The sequence below is a fragment of the Lotus japonicus genome, chromosome 1 (genome assembly GCF_012489685.1).
Source record: "Lotus japonicus ecotype B-129 chromosome 1, LjGifu_v1.2".
In the NCBI taxonomy this organism is placed as follows: domain Eukaryota; kingdom Viridiplantae; phylum Streptophyta; class Magnoliopsida; order Fabales; family Fabaceae; genus Lotus; species Lotus japonicus.
Window position 1 is genome coordinate 14,321,587 of NC_080041.1, and position 19,403 is coordinate 14,340,989.

At 33.5% G+C, this 19,403-nt stretch overlaps 1 protein-coding gene across 1 annotated transcript; it reads right to left on the reverse strand.

Moving 5' to 3' along the window:
* Nucleotides 1–931: 931 nt before the first annotated feature.
* On the reverse strand, nucleotides 932–4,181 carry LOC130733757 (transcription factor MYB20-like). Its single transcript, XM_057586019.1, has 3 exons — nucleotides 3,828–4,181; nucleotides 3,129–3,258; nucleotides 932–1,761 (listed from the first exon to the last, which is right to left on the reverse strand). The coding sequence occupies exons 1-3, from the start codon at nucleotides 3,958–3,960 to the stop codon at nucleotides 1,050–1,052; spliced, it is 975 nt and encodes a 324-aa protein (XP_057442002.1). The 5' UTR covers nucleotides 3,961–4,181; the 3' UTR covers nucleotides 932–1,049.
* Between the last annotated feature and the right edge of the window lie 15,222 nt (nucleotides 4,182–19,403).

Here is a 19,403-nt window from a genome sequence, read left to right on the forward strand (position 1 = left end):
TAAGTTTTTTTTTGTGTGTAACAGATATATCATTTATCAAAGACAATTTTGTTCCTATCGAAAATATATGCATTTAGCGGGGCTAGTTCTGTGAGAAAGAAGATTTTTTCCATTCATAAAACTCGAAGTTTTTTTTTTTTTTAAATGTAAAACTCAAAGTTAAGACATTGCTTTAAAGAAATCAAACATGTGTCACTTAAATAAACATCCATCGTTTGTTTCTTTCATATTTTATAGGCTTAAATATGGTGGAGGTCCCTCTAAAATAGGGGTCCTTTGGTTAACGCCCTTACAAAATATTTTAGGTGGAATAAGTCCCTAATGTGAAAATAATATATAGTGATAAGCCCCTGTCGTGAGGTTCCGTTTAGTTTCTGATGATTCTACAAACGGCGCAGACGTAGATTATATTTTGTGAAAATTATTCAATTAAAGAGGGTGCCACGTAAGTAAATGAGGGTTGAAAAAAATAACCTAAAGTAAAAAACCCATGTACGTTTGGGGATTTTACTTGGGTTTTTTACTTTGGGTTTTTATTTTTCAACCCTAATTTACTTTTTTTTTTGGTTACAACAGGAAAGAAAACACTAATTTACTTACGTGGTACCCTAATAATTTTCACAAAATATAATCCACGTCAGTGACGTTTGCAGAATCATCAAAAATTAAACGGAACCTCACAGCATGAGCTTATCACTATATATTATTTTCACATTAGGGGCTTATTCCACCCAAAAAAATTTGTAGGGGCCTTAACCAAAGGACCCCTATTTTAGAGGGACATCCAACATATTTAAGCCTAATTTATATGCTAAGCTCATTTGTGAAACGGATATCATAGTTGAAAACATTTCCATTTTCATGTATATAACCTTTTACAATATAAGGTGAAAAGTTTAGAAAAAAAAAACGAATTTGATAATGCTAAACATTAAACAAGAGTTGTGTTCTTCTTAATTGATGATTCACTGCTTATTCTTCATGATGACAACTTAGAAGCAAATCACAAGTAATTAAGACAGAAGGAAAGGGGAGAAAAAAAATTCAAATCAAAACAGCCCATATGCCCAAGGTTCTGAATCCATGACCATTCTTGAGTTGTTCTTGCTGAGTGGAGCATCAAATGCTTGCTTTCCATTTCCATCACCTTCATCATCATTAATCAGCAAATCCAAACTGCTAATAAAGTCATCAACCCAAAAGTCCATGTTGTTATTATTGGCGTCTTCATTGTAATTGCTAATAATACAATTTTCAGTGTAATCACAAGACCACTCAAAATCTGGGAGCTGCAAATCTTCAAGGAAATTGTTTGAATTGGAAGAAGATGATGTAGAGGTTGATGAAGAGGAAGAAGCACATGGCACTAGAATCTCATCAGGTTCAATTATTGGAACATCCTCTGTACAAAACCCATCCATTACCTCCATTGTGTCAAATAAGGGTGTTATGATTTTTTCTTCCTCTTTGGTTTCAGTGATGATGGATGACTCAATTGAAGTCTCTGGCTTTTCTGGCTCCTTGTTTTGGTCAATTTCATGTTCAAATTTCAGGTCAAAGTCAACCAGCAAAGGTTGTTCTTCTACTAGTTGTTGTTGTTCTTTGGGTTGAATCTGTGTTTGCTCTGTTACATTGGGGAGTGGTTTGTGTGTGACAGGATCAATTCCCATTTTCTTGAGCTTTTTCTTTATGTGGGTGTTCCAATGGTTTTTAATCTCATTATCTGTTCTTCCAGGAAGATGAGTTGCAATCTTAGACCATCTGTAGAATGAAAATAAGGACAGAAGAAAAAGAAAAAAAACATTAGTAATCAGTAATATAATAGTGACTGAAGAAAGAGTTAATCATAATTAGTATGGGATCAACTTTTCTTTCCTCAAAATATATCTGATATTCATAAACTACATAAGAGCATTTTTGGAAGCCACAATCAATTCTATAGAATCAATTTTACTCGGTTAAAATCAATTCTAACAAGTTGAAATGATATTTGAGTGCACCCGTAGTATAAAGATTTTACAACAGAATTTAATAATGACTGAAGTTGATGCTGTGGATTTAACTCATATTTTCAGAGAAGCAAATACCAAAAGCTGATCACTTTGCAAAGTCTGGGGTTGATAGAGCCATACCCCTTAGTGTTTTCTTTGGTTCTATCTAGCTTTTCCCCTTCTTCCCCTGTTTTTTTCTTTGTTCCGCTGTTACTGGTTTTTATTTTCTGCTTGTATTTTATTTTGATAGGGCTGTTCAGAAGCTACTAATTGTCACTTGTATTTTGCCTACTTGAGAGGGTTGGTCTCAAGGATTTTCCTATCAATGCAATTCTGCTTTATCGAAAAAAAAAAACAGAATTTCATAATATTACCATACAAAACTAACTTTTTTTAAAAGGTATCCAAATATAAATCATGTTAACTCACATTTATAAAACACAACTATGTCAGAACCAACTCTATCAAAATCAATTATGCAAGATCCAAACACACCTTTAGATTTAACTTCATGATCAATTTTATAAGAATTTACAAACATGAAGATGAGGTACATACGGAATACTGGCATCACTTAAAAGGAAGAATGACTTTATAGTCACTATAAAGCTCCATCTTCCAATGTCATGCAAGCAAAGAAATAAGAAAAATAGCCTACAAGACAAATTTGGCCTCTATTTACTTTCTATATTAGTTACTTTTTTATATTTATGATATTATTTTCCAGTCAACTTTAACTGCAGTCAAAAAAAGTTCCTTTTCAACTTTTTTTAGTGAAAAAATGAAGGAAATAAAAAACTGAAAAAACATGAAAATGAAATTAGTCCAATTTTCACACGCCTCCCTCTCCTAGCAGGTGTGACTTGTGAGACATGGGACCACGTCTTTTCTCTCCAACAAATAAACAAATTACAAGTTGAGGGGCATGGTTAGAAAAATATAACAAATTCAACTAAGGTAGTGCCTTTGGTGACATTAAGATATCCTTAGTTTTGATTCAAATCTTTTCCATCCTAGTAAAAAATTTTATAAAAGCACTTTGTCAATTATTTGATTTAATCATTAGTAAGGTTCATCAAGGAAGAATTAACATGCAGAACAGAGTGAACAGGGGAAAATGGTTGGTGGAAGAAGAACCTGTTGCCAAGTTGAGCATGGAGATCAATCACCATTTTCTCTTCAGATTCTGATAAAAGGCCTCTCTTTAAGTCTGGCCTCAGGTAATTTGTCCACCTGAGCCTGCAACTCTTCCCACACCTTAACAGCCCTGCATAGAGTCAACCAAATTGTTAAACTTGAAGTGGTTTTTTCTTGTAAGCATTTGAATTCAAAATTATGAAGCCAATGCATTAATTTAACACACCCTTTTACCCAAATAAACAAGAAAGCTATCACATTTGTTGATTCCATATAATCAAACTTCAAAATGCTGAAACATGTTTTGAAGACTTGCTTTAAAAGGGAATGCTGAAACATGTTTTGTAGCCAGTTTTCAGTTCTTGGTTTCCTTGTCTTGGACAGAATGGAAAACAAATAAACAAGACAGAGGAACCAAGCAGGAAACCAAGGTAGTTAAAAAGACCAAAACCCCATTGATCATAATGAAAAACACTTTTTTTAATCTTTTAAAGATATAGCCAAATTGCTAATAAAGCATGAAACTCCAGCATTTTTAAGGGTTAAATCTCTATGTGCTCATCATTGTTGAAGAAATGCTCTAACAATAATAGCATGTTTGGATTAGCTTCTGAATTTTCAGAATCAATTCTGAAACTCAAAGCTAGTTAGAGAAGCTTCTATCCTTCCAAACATGTATTAAGAGCTGTGAAAGGAAACCTGCTAGTTTAGGGACAGCTCTCCAGCAACATTGACCATTAGTGAGAATGAAGTTGATGAGCTTCTTGTCCTCCTCTGCACTCCATGGCCCCTTCTTCAACCCAACTTTGTCACAGCAAGGTTGCCTTCCCATTTTTTCTCACCAAAACAAAAATGTCACAATAAAGCCTAGTTATAAATGATCAACTCTTGAAGGTTCAAATAAGCTTATATTATTGAAAGAGAAAAGAGACTTAAGAAAAATGATAGAAAGAGAGAGTCTAAGGGAGTTGAGAATCTTTGAGAATTATATGCACATTACATCTTAGGATAGAGCACCAATGCCATCACCTACTTATTTATATATAGAGATCATCACCCCCACTATTAATCTAACCTCTATAGTCCCCATAGCCCCACAAACCCACTATCTCAATTTATCTCTTATTTTATTTCATTGATGAATAGCTGTTCGTATTTTTTTGTATTGTGTTTATGGATTTATGGGTTACCATTGGTCATTGGACACATGTTGATGAGGAATGATATGAGACACGTACGGACCACACGTGCCAGGTCTCAATCAGAAAGCGCCACCTCATCAACCAAGCTTTGCTTGAGTTTGAAGCGTGGGATACTCCACTGTAAAACTCAAGGCTCCTAGGATAGTAAGGCTATAAGTAAAAGGAAGACAATGCCCCTCAAAATCTCAAATGTCATACACATCACAAGTTTCATATCCTCTTTTTAATTTCATTATTTGACATTTCAATTGAAATGCTTGCAATGTGAACGTGGTATCTTGGGGTGGCTGAAAAAACAAAACACCAAGTTTGTGTATTTGAGCAACAAATTAAATTCTTAATTAGTTCAATGATATGTTTTAATGTATGAGATTATAAAAATTAATGATGAACAGAAGTTTGAACAGTTCAATTAAAATTTGTATAGCCAAATATACTAGAAATGAGGTTCAACCAAATTGTAATAAAAAATTTGTTAAATAAAATTATGGAAGTATTATATCTTTAGGCCGCGTTTGACGGTCAGGATAAGATAAAAGTATTATAGGATAAAGAATTGGATAAAAGCAACATAGGAGGTGGACAGGATAATGATAAAATCATATAAACAGTTAATTTTTTTTTCAAATTTTCCATTGAATACATATTTTCTAAAAATTAATTTTCTCAATTATCTTTTATACAAACGCGATTATTCTACTAAGTTTAATTTTTCTTATATTTTTATAAATGAGCCTTTTTTTTTAATTAAATAAAATTTAATTAATTACCTATTTTAAATTTTTTTCCCAAAGAAAGCCTATTTTAATTAAAAGTAAAAACTATATCTTTAACAAATTGGTTAAGTATAAAAAAGAATTTGGTTTTAACTTAGTAGTAGCCAGTGATAAAAAATAACTAAAATTAAAAAAATATTACTAATTTTTTTTCAAAAGCACTTTATATTTAAATTATAAATTATTACATAAGTAGAATTAGTTTTAAATAGTAGCAACTGATAATATAAAATTAGCCTATATTTACTAATAATAAATCAATATTTACAAGTGAATTGTCTATTTCACTATTAGTGAATAATAGTTTTATTTATTTTTATTATAATGTAAATAAAAAATAATGTTAACTAAGTAGTAGCAATTGATAATGATAATTTAATTATTTTATCTGAGTGAATTTTTATCTTCACCATTAATAAATTAGTTAATTTTTCTTTTAAAAAAAAGTTAATTTTTTAACTAAATTTATAAGTAGCTAAATGATTTTAACTTAGTAATAACAACTAGTAATTGATAAATAGCAAAATTAGCATATTACTAAAATTAATATTTTATATTTATTAATTAATATTATCATAAATTATATAAAATATAAATATTGAAATAATTGAATTTAGGGATAGAGTACTAAAACATAATCAAAAATTGTTATCCTATCTTGTCAGGATAAATTTATCCCAACTCCCCCTATATGATAACTTACACATGATGAACATGATAGGATAAGGGGAAACAAACAACAAATTAGAGCAGGATATGATTACACTATTATATCATTTCTACTCGTCAAACGAGCCCTTAATGAATAAATGAGAGCATTACCATCTTACAAGAACGACTTGTTTTAGCATTAGCGTCAGCCTTTGATTATCACTGACCAAACTAACATAAATCCAATGCAATGCGTCGATTTTAAATTCTAGCTCGTTTAATTATAGCATCGGCTCACCGTCAATGAGAGTCAATCGCAGCTGATTCTAATATCACCGCCCAACATAGCGTCAGACTGCCATTCATTAGCGGTGGTTTCCCTCCGACGCGACTTTCATCAACCAAATTACCGTCTGCTCTAACTGACTCATGTGAAGAGGATCTGACCCATCTCTTAGCTGACCAACACTAACCTTCGTCGGTTACTCTATTTGGTCATCCTTATAAGCCTCTCACTCTCCCCCTAAACCCTCAATCTCACCTCTCTTCTCCGCTTCCGCCCCACCTCTCCACTCCACCATCTCCGACCTTGCTCTTAACTCCTCGCCGCCCCCACCTCTCCTCCCTTAAACACTCACACTCTTAAACTCTCATGTGGCATAAAGGAGTGGCTGTAAATAAAAAAACCAAGCTTTTGTATTTAAGCAACAACTCAAATTCTTAATTAGTTAAATGATTTGTTTCAACATATACGATTAACAAAATTTAGTGATGAACATAAGTTTGAACATTTCAATTAAAATCTTTACGTCTCAAATACTAGAAATGAGGTTAGGCTAAATGTTAATAAAAACATATGTCAGCCAGAATTATGCAATATTTATTTATTATATATCTTTAAGGAATAAATGGGAGCACTATTACGATGCATGTCTATGTCATGAATTGAATGGGAGGTAGATAGTTTTATACGAATTGAGAAAAATAAATCTTAATTATAATATTTTTATTATAATTAAAAATTATTAATTATAACATAAAACTATGTGGACTTTTTAATTTGATTATAAAATAAGCTTTCATCCCCACCGTCAGTTATAGGTTTTATTTTAGATAATACAGAAAAAAACAATTGATCAAAATAAAATTAATTTAGTTTTCCAATATATAAAAAATTTAAATTTAAAAACAATTTACTAACACGGCATAATTTTGCCAGGGCTTTGGTATTGGTTAGGGTGGTTTTTGCCCAAGCTGTTCTTTTATTTTCTTTTGTCTGTAGGGGCCTTTTTATCTTCATCTTTTTGATGATTTGCTCTTTTCTGCAGCAGATCAATTGCGTTTGGCTTTCCTATTCTAGAGGCATATGCTCTCCATCCTTGATTTATTAAAATATATTTTCGTTTTTTAAAAAAAACATGGCATAATTTTGCAGAGAAACTGGTTATGCGTGACGGAAAATCAATCCGTCACAGAATCCTCGGTTGATGACCTTAGAATTCTGTGACAGAATTTTGAGAGGGATCAATTCCGTCACAAAATTCGTCACAGATATGTAGCGGAAAAAATATCTCTCAGAATTTCCATCGCTAATTCCATTTCACCAACAAGAGTTCACAAATAACCAGCTTCTCCTTTGGGTCAACATTCGATATTTTGGTAAATAGTTTAATTTTTTATAAGAAAAACCCCAGTTTAATAAAAGTTACTATACCATACCAGATAATTATCTTTGCAATACATTTATTAATCATATATATTTGCATAAAATGTATATATACTACAACAAATTATGAATGTCGAAGTTATTCATCATCATATATATATATATATATATATATATATTAATATATATAAGTTAGTTATTGTTTTCCTTTCGTTGGCAATTATAAAATCGTAAGTGGAGTCAGTCAGGGGATAAGATAGATATGGAATTAATTAAAAAAAAATCAACTTATATCCAATATATTTTATGATTAGTTATATCTATGCACAAAACTGCATCAGCATTTTATTATATGTAACTAGCTAAATTGATCATAGAAAGCCTATTAGAATATAATCATCTGAAAAATAATAATGCATACAACTACAAGTGGTTCAATATCTCTAGGATTACTCATGAATAAGGTTAAATTAAATTAAAATAATTTACATCGTTATTTATCTTAGGAAATTGGTAGCTAGTGTCGATTTACCAAATTTTGTAGGAAACTAGCTATGTGTCTTTTACAATGAGAACAGTACAAAAATGAACTTTAAATCAGTAGGATTACTTTCCACATAAGTAACACTGATTTCCACATGATTCATATGTTAGTTTCGCACATTGTTAGGAGATATTCCAACTTAGAGATGTGAAACCACGTGTATAAGATGAAGTGTCTGTGTTTCCAATCCTACCCTATATATACTAGCTAGAAGCTATAGGCAAATTGATGTGCTTAATTACTTATTTATCAAGTCGAAATCACGCTAATTGTAAGGCATTAGTAAGTATCAGTTCAGTTTATCTTTTTATCATAAAAAATATACTAGTAGAGCAAATGCCTCCCACACCAGTTTGAATGCTTCACTTTTGGTTTGTCCATGTTCATTTTCCAGCATCAAGTAGCAAGACAGATTTGACATTATGGCTTCCATCTTGGTTTCCCTTCCAAAACCAACTGTCCTCAAACGTTTTGATTCACTTGGATGTAGATTGAATTTTCTGCAACAAAAATTCATCAACTTGTTTTTCCCACTCAAACAACCTCCTCCCTCAACCACTTGAATTGGTTGAATGGAAATATCATACACTCTCTTGTATTTTTTTGTAAGAGACTATGATTCATCAACTCGATACAACGATCGTGTCCTTAGACATCATGATGCAATTTGGGAATTTTGAAAAAATAAATATAGAAAAGAGAGGAAGAGAGGAAAATATCGATTTCATGACACAGATTTACCTTCTCAAAGAGAGATGTTTTTGCTTCTTAGATGACATCTTATTCTTAATCTTGCACAAAATATGATTTTATGTTGCTCTCTTCCTTGGATTAGCACCAACTAGTATGCGGTCACATTAAAAGTCACACACCTCTGCACCTCCTTTGCTCAAACCAAACTACCCACCAAACTACTTTTGTGAAAATTAACTTTGAAACCTAATACAATCTCAAAGCATCTTAAAATAAGTTTAATAATCATCACATCACTCCAAAAAAACCCAATAAAGAGAATGTCATCCGCAAACTATAGTTTGACACCTCCACATTTCGTTTCCCGCCTTGAACCCCTTAAATAAACGACCTTTTCTCATCGCTTCCCTCATCATGCCTGCTAGGCCTTTGGCAATAATCAGAAATATAAAAAACGGTGCATTTGGATCTCCTTGGATCAACCCTCTCTCTAATATAAACTCTTTTATAGGGTTCCCATTTACAAGGACGAACACCGAAGCCAAATTTAGACAATTCTTTATATACCTAAGTGCCTAACCCAAAGATCATAAAAGTTGGGTTAGACACTTAGGTGTATAAAAGTTCTCAGTTGAAGATATTGACAAAGTGAAGAAAGTGTGAAAACAAACTCAAGAGAAGCCTTCAAAATCTCCCAAGCTTCTTTAGAGGTTGATGCGTTAGACACCATCTTGAACATGTTTTCATCTAAGCCTTGATAGATGAAAATAAGGGGCTTGTTGATCCTTCTTCTTTATCTTCAAGAAACTCTCCTGCTCATTTTCTGGTCGCGTATAACCTTTCTCCACAACCTCCCAAGCATCTTGAGAACCTAACAACGCTTTCGTTTGGTGACACCAACCATCATAATTCGCTTTGATAAAGCGGGGGAAGTGGAAATTATTCAAGCCGTTGCTTGTCATCTCTCAAGTCACCAAGTGTTTCTCTCATGTTGAGAATTCAAGTGTGAGTTGAAGTCCCACATTGGTTAAGTATGGGTGAGGAGAAGACGTACTTTATAAGATATGTGACACATAAACCTAATGTCTTAAGGTTTTGGGTTAAAATGTGACATTGATATCTCTTGGTGTCTTGCTCCTCGACTCATGGGCTCCCTTGTGTCCCCAACAAGTGGTATCAGAGCCGATGGTTCGTGGGACCATGGTAACGACTCCTTGTATCGAAAGCCTCACTAACAATGTGGTCAGTGTGGAGTGTCTTGTTGCACATGGTTGGACCATGGTGCGAACGAAGGTACAAGGGTGGATAAGCTTCCGCGGAGGAGACATGATAATGTGGTAGTGACTCGCATTTGATGGGAAGATTGTTGAGAATTCAACTGTGAGTTGGACTCCCACATTGGTTATAAAATATGGGTGAGGATAAGACTTTATAAGGATGTGACCCATAAACCTAATGCTTTAAGGTTTTGGGTTAAGATGTGGCGTCGATATCTCTTTGTGTCTTGCTCATAGGTCCATGGGCTCCCCTATCTCCCCCAACAGTTCAGTGGTTTCAAAACACCACAATTATGTTTTGCGTTTTATTTAAACAAACACATATTCAGGGATTAAAAGTCTCCCCAAAACTCATGTGTTGCTTGAATGTTGCGCTGTGATAGTCTAAATATTGGAAGAGATTTGAATGTTATGACACTTTGTCTCTTTTTTTTTATGAGTTTTTCTAAGCCAATTTTTGTGATTTTCTCTAATTATATACAAAAATTGTATATTGTTTGATACATATACAGATACTTAGTTTGGCTCAATTGACGAACGGAAGGGGCACTACTAGAGAAAAGGTATTTCGCAGCAACAAATGTTGTTGGTAAATTTAGGAAGTCGTTGGCAAAACTATCTTTGGCAACAAAAAAAAAGTCGTTGCATGTTGCTGCAAAAAGCCCCGTTGCGAAAAGATTTGCCACGGCATTTGTTGTTGCTGCCATTGCTAAGTTTTTTGCAACAACTCTTGTTGTTGTTAATCTAAAAACTTTGTCGCTGCCATAAATGATTTTTGGCAACCAATCATATGTTGTTGCCATACCCAACATGTCTTAACGATTAAAGTTGTTGGTATATTTGAAAAGTTGTTGGCAAAAGTATTTTTCGCAGCACAAAAAGTCGTTGCATGTTGCTGCCAAAAGCCCCGTTGCGAAAAGTTTTGCCACGACATTTGTTGTTGATGCCATTGCTGAGGTTTTTGCAACAACTTTTGTTGCTACTAATCTAAATATTTTGTCGTTGTTATAAATGATTTTTTGTAACCACTCATGTTGTTGCCATAGCCAATGATGACCCTACTTTAGTAGTGTTTTTAGGGTCATTTCTTTGTGTGTTTTGAGTCTTTTTGTTGAGTCTCATGTAGTGTTTCATGCATTCTCATGCATTTTTATATTTTCTTTAGTCTTTATTTGGCTTTGGTAATTTAGTAGTTTTATAGGGAGTTTTCTTGCATTTTGAGTAAAGTTTAGGACTTGCATGGTTTTATTGTGTTAATTGAAGGATCTCATGTGCTAATAAGCTCTTTGAGCTTCTAGAATTTTCCTTGGCTTGTTGGTTAAGTTTCAGATCAGGAACTGAAGAAGGAAGAAGGCCAAAAAGCATGGAATTGATGGAAAACTTAAAGAGGATTGAAAAGAGGAGTTGCAGAAGCCAAAAAGCCTTTTTCAAGCGAGCTCAGGCGCCTAGGCGCTGGGGGATGGGCGCCTAGGCGCCAATTAGTCCAGAGAGCATGTTTTTTAAGTGCAATTGGCGCTCAGGCGCTCTGAATTGGCGCCTGAGCGCCCAGACTCGACCTGTTAGCCTTTAAATAGGCTTCTTGCCATTTCTTTTGGAACTTTTTTCATTTTTATCATTTTGTTTCATAAGTTAGAAGAGGGAGCTTGAGTTCTGAAGCTTTGGGAGCTTTCCCTAGGTCTTATGTTCCAGGTTTTATCTTTATTTTCTAGCATGGATTCCATAGCCATGTTTGGCTAAACACCTTTTTGCTTTGGGTTCCTTGTAAGACTCTTGATGTTTTAATCTCATTTCCTTTTTCTTCACATGAATCTTCTGAGTAAACCCTTGAATTCCATATCTATGCTTTATGTTTCAAGTTAGATCATGAGCTAGCTTTATGCTTTTCTATAATATAATGGAAATCTGTTATAGATTAGGGACATGATATGGGATTACCTCTTCTATGCTTGCTACTAGGAATAGAGTAGGGGTTGGGGTTTGTTGGCCTGAATTGCATGCTTAGTGCCTTTAGCAAATGTTTAGGTTGTCAAGGAATTGAACCTATCTTTTGACTTTAGAGGATTGTCTATACAAGGCATTGATAGATGATTACATAGGCTATAACATCAAGGAGAGACTCAGAATTTTTGTGGGAAGAATAGGTTAATTTAAAACTGATTTAGTTAAGCAAGAACCCAAGGCAAGATCACCATTGTTATCACACACTTACATTTCTTAAGTTTGTTACTCAATCACTTGAACAATCAATCATTAAAACTGAATTTTATTTGCTTTCCAACCTTGAACTTGACTCTTAAACTGAACTCACATTCCAATTCCCTGTGGTTCGATAAATTAAAACCCGGAGGTATTCGTACACTTGCGAATTGACCAACAGTCAACATGTCTTAACAATTAAAGTCGTTGCGATAAAGTATTTTTCTCAACAAAACAAGTCGTTATGGTAAAACTTATTTTCTCTACAACCGCAGTTGTTGCGATATGAAAATTGCCAACAACTTAATTTGTTGTGATAAGATATTTTTTCTCAATAACTACAATTGTTGTGATATGAAAATATTTCGTCAACAATTAAAATTGTTGCATTAAGGCATTTTTGTCAACCACTAATTCCATTGCAAATAATACAAATTAAATATTTTTTGAATTTATATTAATTACATATACTAATTTAATTCTAATGAATATTTTAAACTAGAAGGAAACTATTAACCAAAATTAAAAAATAAAAACAAAAAGAGAGATAATATTTAGACTATGAGAAACACCATTTTCATATGAATAGAGGATAAATATAAAACACCAAATATGAGGGGAGAATGATGTAGTTTGATGGAAGAAATTTTTGAGGGACCAAAATAGATGTAAAAAAATCCATATGGAACAATTTTAGATCAAAAATAAAATTTCAAAGCACTAAAATCTTTATATTTTTTTCAGGTACCATTTCACATTTATGTGTATAAGTTAGGACCAAAAACATATTTAACCCTAAATAAATTAATTAATAAAATATAAAAATTTGAATTAATTATCTTGAATATGATTGGTCCACCTAGATCATGGGTTATTTAACCCAAATATTACCATGGTTCATTTAGACAACCATGAAAAAAAAATATACATATACTTGGTTGTTTTCTTGCTACGAAAAGGACATAGCAACAACATAAATGAATAACAAAGGAACTTATAACGTGGTCAAATAAAAATACATGTAAAGAAGAGATGGATCGACATAACATAACTAACCTTTACTGAAACTGACTTCAGATATATTATAGTCATCCCTGCAGCAATATATATATGAACAAAAGATATCCCTCTTGAGATGATTAATTAATTGATAATGTGATATGGTAATTTGGTATCTTTCTTCCTTATGTAGTCACCATCATCTCATGATTAATGAACACCCCCACATATAATATATATGAATGGCTTACACAGATAGACTCTCTCTTTTTTTTTTGCATATATATGTAGTTATTTCGTTAAATAATTTTATTCTTTTAATTTGTAAAATATATATGAATGTTTGAGTTAAATATCCTGCTCATTTTGTAGGATGTTTTGATCTTTTTAGAAGGGCTGTTTCTCAATGCCATTATTTTAACCAATATATGATTTTGTTTTCAAAAAAAATCTATAGCTTAATTATATATATATATATATATATATATATATATATATATTTCTGTCATCTTATGTGAATGCGTCATATATAATCAGACAAAGATTATGGAAAGCAAGGTCAAACTCTCATGCTAATTAAAATGAAATGGCGTTAAGTTTTCTACTTTCAGGCCGGCTTCTAGGTTGGGCACCTCTGAACACTATGCAATATTAATTAAATCAAGTTTTTTTGCTTCAATTATTTCCTTGCCTGGATTCGAAGGCGCGTATATTAGTTCTAAGGACAACCATAAACACAAGAATATGAGGTTGTCATGCAAGGAAAATAAATTGTATGACAAGAATTATAATCAATAGTACAAAACACACCCTAAATCGGTATATTCTACCCACTTTTTCTAGTGAAAAAATTAAATACAATAGGCAATAGCAACATATAAGGTGACAGAATGAATTTGCGAAGGTATATCCTGCCCGATAATTTTGGAGGGGAGAAAATGAAATAGCAACGACCAAGTACGTAGACGTTTGAATTTCCCATACTGTTTAACTAGTATGTAGCCCGTGCAATGCACGGGTGTTTTATTAAACCTTATATCTAAGGATGACAAATAATTTAATAAGAGTTTAATGAATATGCACTGACAGTGTAAAATAGTTTTACACAGACATCCAATTGAATTCCGCCAAATTAGAAAATATCTTATTCTTTTAATTAAAATTAAAGTCAAATGTAATTATCTCTCCTATGTGGCATGCTTTGATTGGATGACTGTGTAAAACTATTTTACACTGTCAGTGCATATCCATTAAACTCATTTAATAATTTCCTTTAACATTAATTCAGTATTATTTGGACACTTTTATCTATAGTATTCAATTACATATTGAATTAAATTCATTTTTATTTTTTTTATTTATTTTTTTATGTACCAAAAAATTCATTTTTATTTATAATATTCAATGCACCTTTTTAAGAGTTAATTTACGTACACTTTCAAAAAAGGAAAATGCTGAAGGGCACGATAAGTTTTTCGTGAAATGTGCACGAGACAGTTTCTGGCGGTTTTAACGCTTGCCGTTTTTTCTGGCACCCAATATTAGTGGCGGTTTTAAACCGCCAGCATTGTTACAATTTGTGTTTTATTCTAGCACCGAAAATTAGTGGCGGTTTGAAACCGCCACTAAATGATGCTCGTGCACTCTCGTGCACAATCCTCTCGTGCTCAATAACACTGCTCTTAAAAAAAGAGTTAATTTACGTAATTTAAATGTTAAGAGTTGATAACAAATAATTCCTGTAAAAAATTGAAATATTATAACGTTGGAGAAAAAAATATTAGAAAATTGTAAAAACTAATATCACAAATTTTGTTGGTTTTATTTTTAAAAGAATACTCATTATTAAATAATTAACATAAAGATGTCATGAAATCAGCATTTCATCTCTTATTTTAAATAAATTAATCATTTTGGTGTTATAATTATTAAGTACGATGATTACCTTACATGAAGAAAATATATTCATTAAGAAAGTAGTGAATAAAGTTTTTTTTGAACGTGTAGTGAATAAAGTAAAAATCAAATCACTGGGTCTTGTATATTGTAAATAATAATTATTCCATAACTCTAATTACCTTATTTTAAAATATTACTATTAAATAACACTTCTTTTTTTTATACAATTAAATAACACTTCTTAATTTTGACCCTAATAGTTCTGAATGTTAAGAGCAAAGAATTCACGCATGCTTTCCAACTTAAAGATGGGACAACAGATTGTACTCAGTAATATCAGTCTTCAGGGACTAATTTAGTTTTATTCGAAAGCAAATAAATTACTATCACTTAAGGAAAATTGAGAACATCTTACTCAATTAAGACTTAGCTAGATTCAAAAGGTCTAATGAAATACTTCTAGAAAACTGTTTTGGTTAAGCCACTTCACAACACAAACACATTATAAAACCAGTTGGCTGAATTAGAACAAACACCATTTGCATAGATCCAAAGTTTCATGTCCTTCAAAATGATTCCCCTAAGTTAATCCCCAAACGTCACTTAATAATCGTTCTTGACTCAATTTACAATCCTTTCCTTCTTCAGAGAGCCATTGACAAATCCAAATGCTCCAAGAGCAAAGAAGCTCAAAGATCGTGCTCATTTTCTTGTATAGGACCCTGCTATAAATTAAGGATTAGATGTTCTAAAGGTAAATGTATGAGAGCTAGCCAATAGATTATATAAAATGATAGCAAGAGCTTAAACAATTTGTGGTAAGTTCACAAGTTCTGAAAAATAAATACAAACTCTATGCAAACCCGTTAAGAGCTTAAACAATTTGTGGTAAGTTCACATCACCTGTGTGAATGAAGAGCACCTAAACATCCTTAGTATGAACGCCTTGGAATCCCAGTTTATTGAAAATTATGATGAAATTTCCTCCATCAAGCACACCTTCTTCTCAAAATTAGACGAAATTGAGTTCAAATTTGCAGGAAACTGAAAATGAACAATTTAGTCATTCAGTGCAAAGGAATTCCCGCATACCTTATGAAATATTTGCCTAAGGTCCATATAACTCAGGTATGTAAATCAGAAGTGGTTTTTTTTCAGATTGATGAACAAATAACGGATGCAAAACACAAAATTGTATAGGAAATTTTATGAAAAAGGATTAAGATTAAGAACATACCTGATTGGTGCCTGAAAAGGAGACTCCTGAAGATTGAGCAGAGTGTGGAAAGAAGATTAAGGCAAGAACTCAGACAAACATAAGTTGAATCTGAATTACCTGATGAAGGAGAGATGGTATTTGAAGGTTCTATTGAAATTAAGGAATTTAAGAGGTGATGGCAAGAAATTAGGGATTTGAAGAAACGATTGTAGAGAAACTACTTATAAAGGAAAAAGGAAACATACGGTATACCTCTTTACAAAATTTCCAAATTTTCTCCCTAAACCATGTCTGGATGACATTGAATTCGATTTTGAATTCAAGAAATAAATTTTGAAGAGAGATTTGAGGATGATTACCGTGAATTTGAAAGAGAGAATTGAGGAAATAAAAAAATCTGATAACTGATTCAGAAGAGTTCGAATTCAAATCATACATTAATATTATCTGAATTGATATTAGAAATTAGAGGGCCTATACTCAACCCAAAAGCTAGCTCAAGAGTTAAGGTTTGCACAACCATATATAAAGGCTATCTATGCTCTATCTCTAGCCAATGTGGGACTTATAACACACCCCCTCACGTCCAGGACTGAACAACCTGGAACGTGGGAACAACAACAACGGATGCCCCAAATATGGGAAGTCTCCACAACAAACAACAAATGGATCTAGGATAGGCTCTGATACCATATTAGAAATTAGGAGGCCTATACTCAACCACAAAAGCTAGCTCAAGAGTTAAGGTTTGCACAACCATATATAAAGGCTATCTATGCTCTATCTCTAGCCAATGTGGGACTTCTAACACACCCCCTCACGTCCAGGACTGAACAACCTGGAACGTGGGAACAACAACAACGGATGCCCCAAATATGGGAAGTCTCCACAACAAACAACAAATGGATCTAAGATAGGCTCTGATACCATATTAGAAATTAGAGGGCCTATACTCAACCCAAAAGCTAGCTCAAGAGTTAAGGTTTGCACAACCATATATAAAGGCTATCTATGCTCTATCTCTAGCCAATGTGGGACTTCTAACAATTGAGAGCAGGTTGTGTGAGGAATAACAGTTTGGGAGAGGAGAAATTTCAGGGGAGAGGTTTCAAATGGAACTGGAGAACGTGGGATGTGGAGAACATAGGTGAAGCAGAGTCTACAGCGCGTGAGAAACACGGCTGCACAATTGAAGAGAGAGAGTGATTTTTTTTAAGAAAATGTGATGTGGAATTTTGTGGAGGAGAGTGTTATTTTTTAGTGTCTCACTTTCCAGAGTGAGGTCTCAAAATTATAAGATAACAGGGATTTTTTCCGTTGACTATTGTGTCATATGACAAAAACCATTCTGGCATTTTGCTATACTAAGCTAGTATGGTAGTTAGTAATATGCAATTTTTTGCTTCACTAAACAAGAGTGTATGATGTTCTGTGTTCTTTTTTATACCCAATTGATAAATGATTTAGAAAACGAAGGTTTTCTATTCTAATGTAATAATGCATAATGCATGTCACTTAATTTGAAGAAAATTGATGAGAAAATTGTTTGGGATGAGGGCCAAACAGTGAAAGTCATCGGGATCGGGGGGACAAAAATGAATAGTTTGTAAAGGTAACAAAAATACAGAAAGGGAAAAATCTTAAAGGTTAGAGATTCTTAGAATACAGAAAATAACTAAATTGGTTTAGCTAAATTGTATGTTTGTTCTTCCCTTTCCAACCTCTCACATATGAAAAGCGTTCATTAGTATCCGTTAAAAGTTGACCCTAAAATGTCAAAAATTTGCGAAACAACCGATATAGTGTCAATTAAGCATCGATGTCGTGACCGACGTTAAAATTCTAGAGACTAACACTATACATTAATCATTTGGTCGATGCTATCTTTTAGCCACAATTATACCGACTTTTAGCCGATGCAACACCCCGATGACCATGGCCGACATTAAACCGTAAGTGTATTTCTCTATTCACAATCTCCATTTCCATACCTTTTATATGAGAAACAAGAAATGAGGGCAAATAATAGAGAGTATGCATTGTCAAGTGACAATGTTTTTTTTTTGAAAATAAAATATGATATAATATATATATATATATATATATATATATATATTAAAAGTTGAGAAATAACCTCTCTCAACAACATGGGTACAGTAACCTAGCCAGCCACTACAGCATAAACCTTTCAAAAGCCTCGAAAAAACCACACGCACACATGCGTGCTTTTAACGTGTTTACCCACAAGGTTCCCATTAAAGTCGAAAAAACACTAATATAATCAACCGACAATGGATCTATTAAGTTGCTCGACACCTACATAATGGAAACCAGCTGAGCAAACTAAAACCCTACCAAAGCCATAAAGCTGGAAACAACCTAAGGAAGACATATCACGCAAGAAACAAAAAAGAAAACATAAAACAGACAACAAGCAACATCTTTCAACCCTGCGACCAAAAACTCTCCACCAACTCCACAACGGCTACTGCAATACCCAAAGAACCTGAAGAAGAAAACATAGCCAGAACTCTCTCCATAACTTAGCGTTATAGAGAGAAGGTCGATCGAAGTGCTAATAACGGAAGCTCCACAAGCATCAAAATCTGGAAGAGTCCCAAAGAGCCGTCGACAACCACGATCAGCACACATGCAGTCAGATCCTTCACTGTCAACCTCAAAACGCACTCCGAAAAACCTAAAACAGCATCACCCGAACCAGATCCAAGACAAAAACGACGAACAACAGCACACCGGCCGCACCGAGCCTTCAGCCATAACACCACCACGCAACACCTCACGAACAGATGTGGAAGAAGCACCACCAAAGTTGCAGAAAGGCACAAAAGGCATCAAATCTAGAACTAAACCCAAAAACACGGCGCAAATCGGATCTGGAACAACAAGAGGAGCGCAGGCGTCGAGATGGGGATGAAACCCCACCACGCAGCAGATAGAAGTAGGCGGCGAACCGTCGAAATGAAAAGCATGGAGCAAAGCAAAAGACGCGGAAAACGCGAACGGTGGTTGTTGACGGAGGAGTGAGGTTGCGAACGTTCGGGAAGTGGAGAGGCAGGGAACCACAAAACATGGGAAAAAATAGAGCGTCAAAGCAGACACGAGAAGAAGCAAGTGTCGCTGTGGACTAGGTGG

Bases quoted from the DNA above. Each gene is read 5' to 3' on its own strand.
- LOC130733757 (XM_057586019.1), bottom strand. From the start codon at position 3,960: ATGGGAAGGCAACCTTGCTGTGACAAAGTTGGGTTGAAGAAGGGGCCA. The intron at 3,259-3,827 runs GTTTCCTTTCAC...GACTCTATGCAG, and splicing joins AGCTGTCCCTAAACTAGCAG to GGCTGTTAAGGTGTGGGAAG. The intron at 1,762-3,128 runs GTTCTTCTTCCA...TTCATTCTACAG, and splicing joins CATGCTCAACTTGGCAACAG to ATGGTCTAAGATTGCAACTC.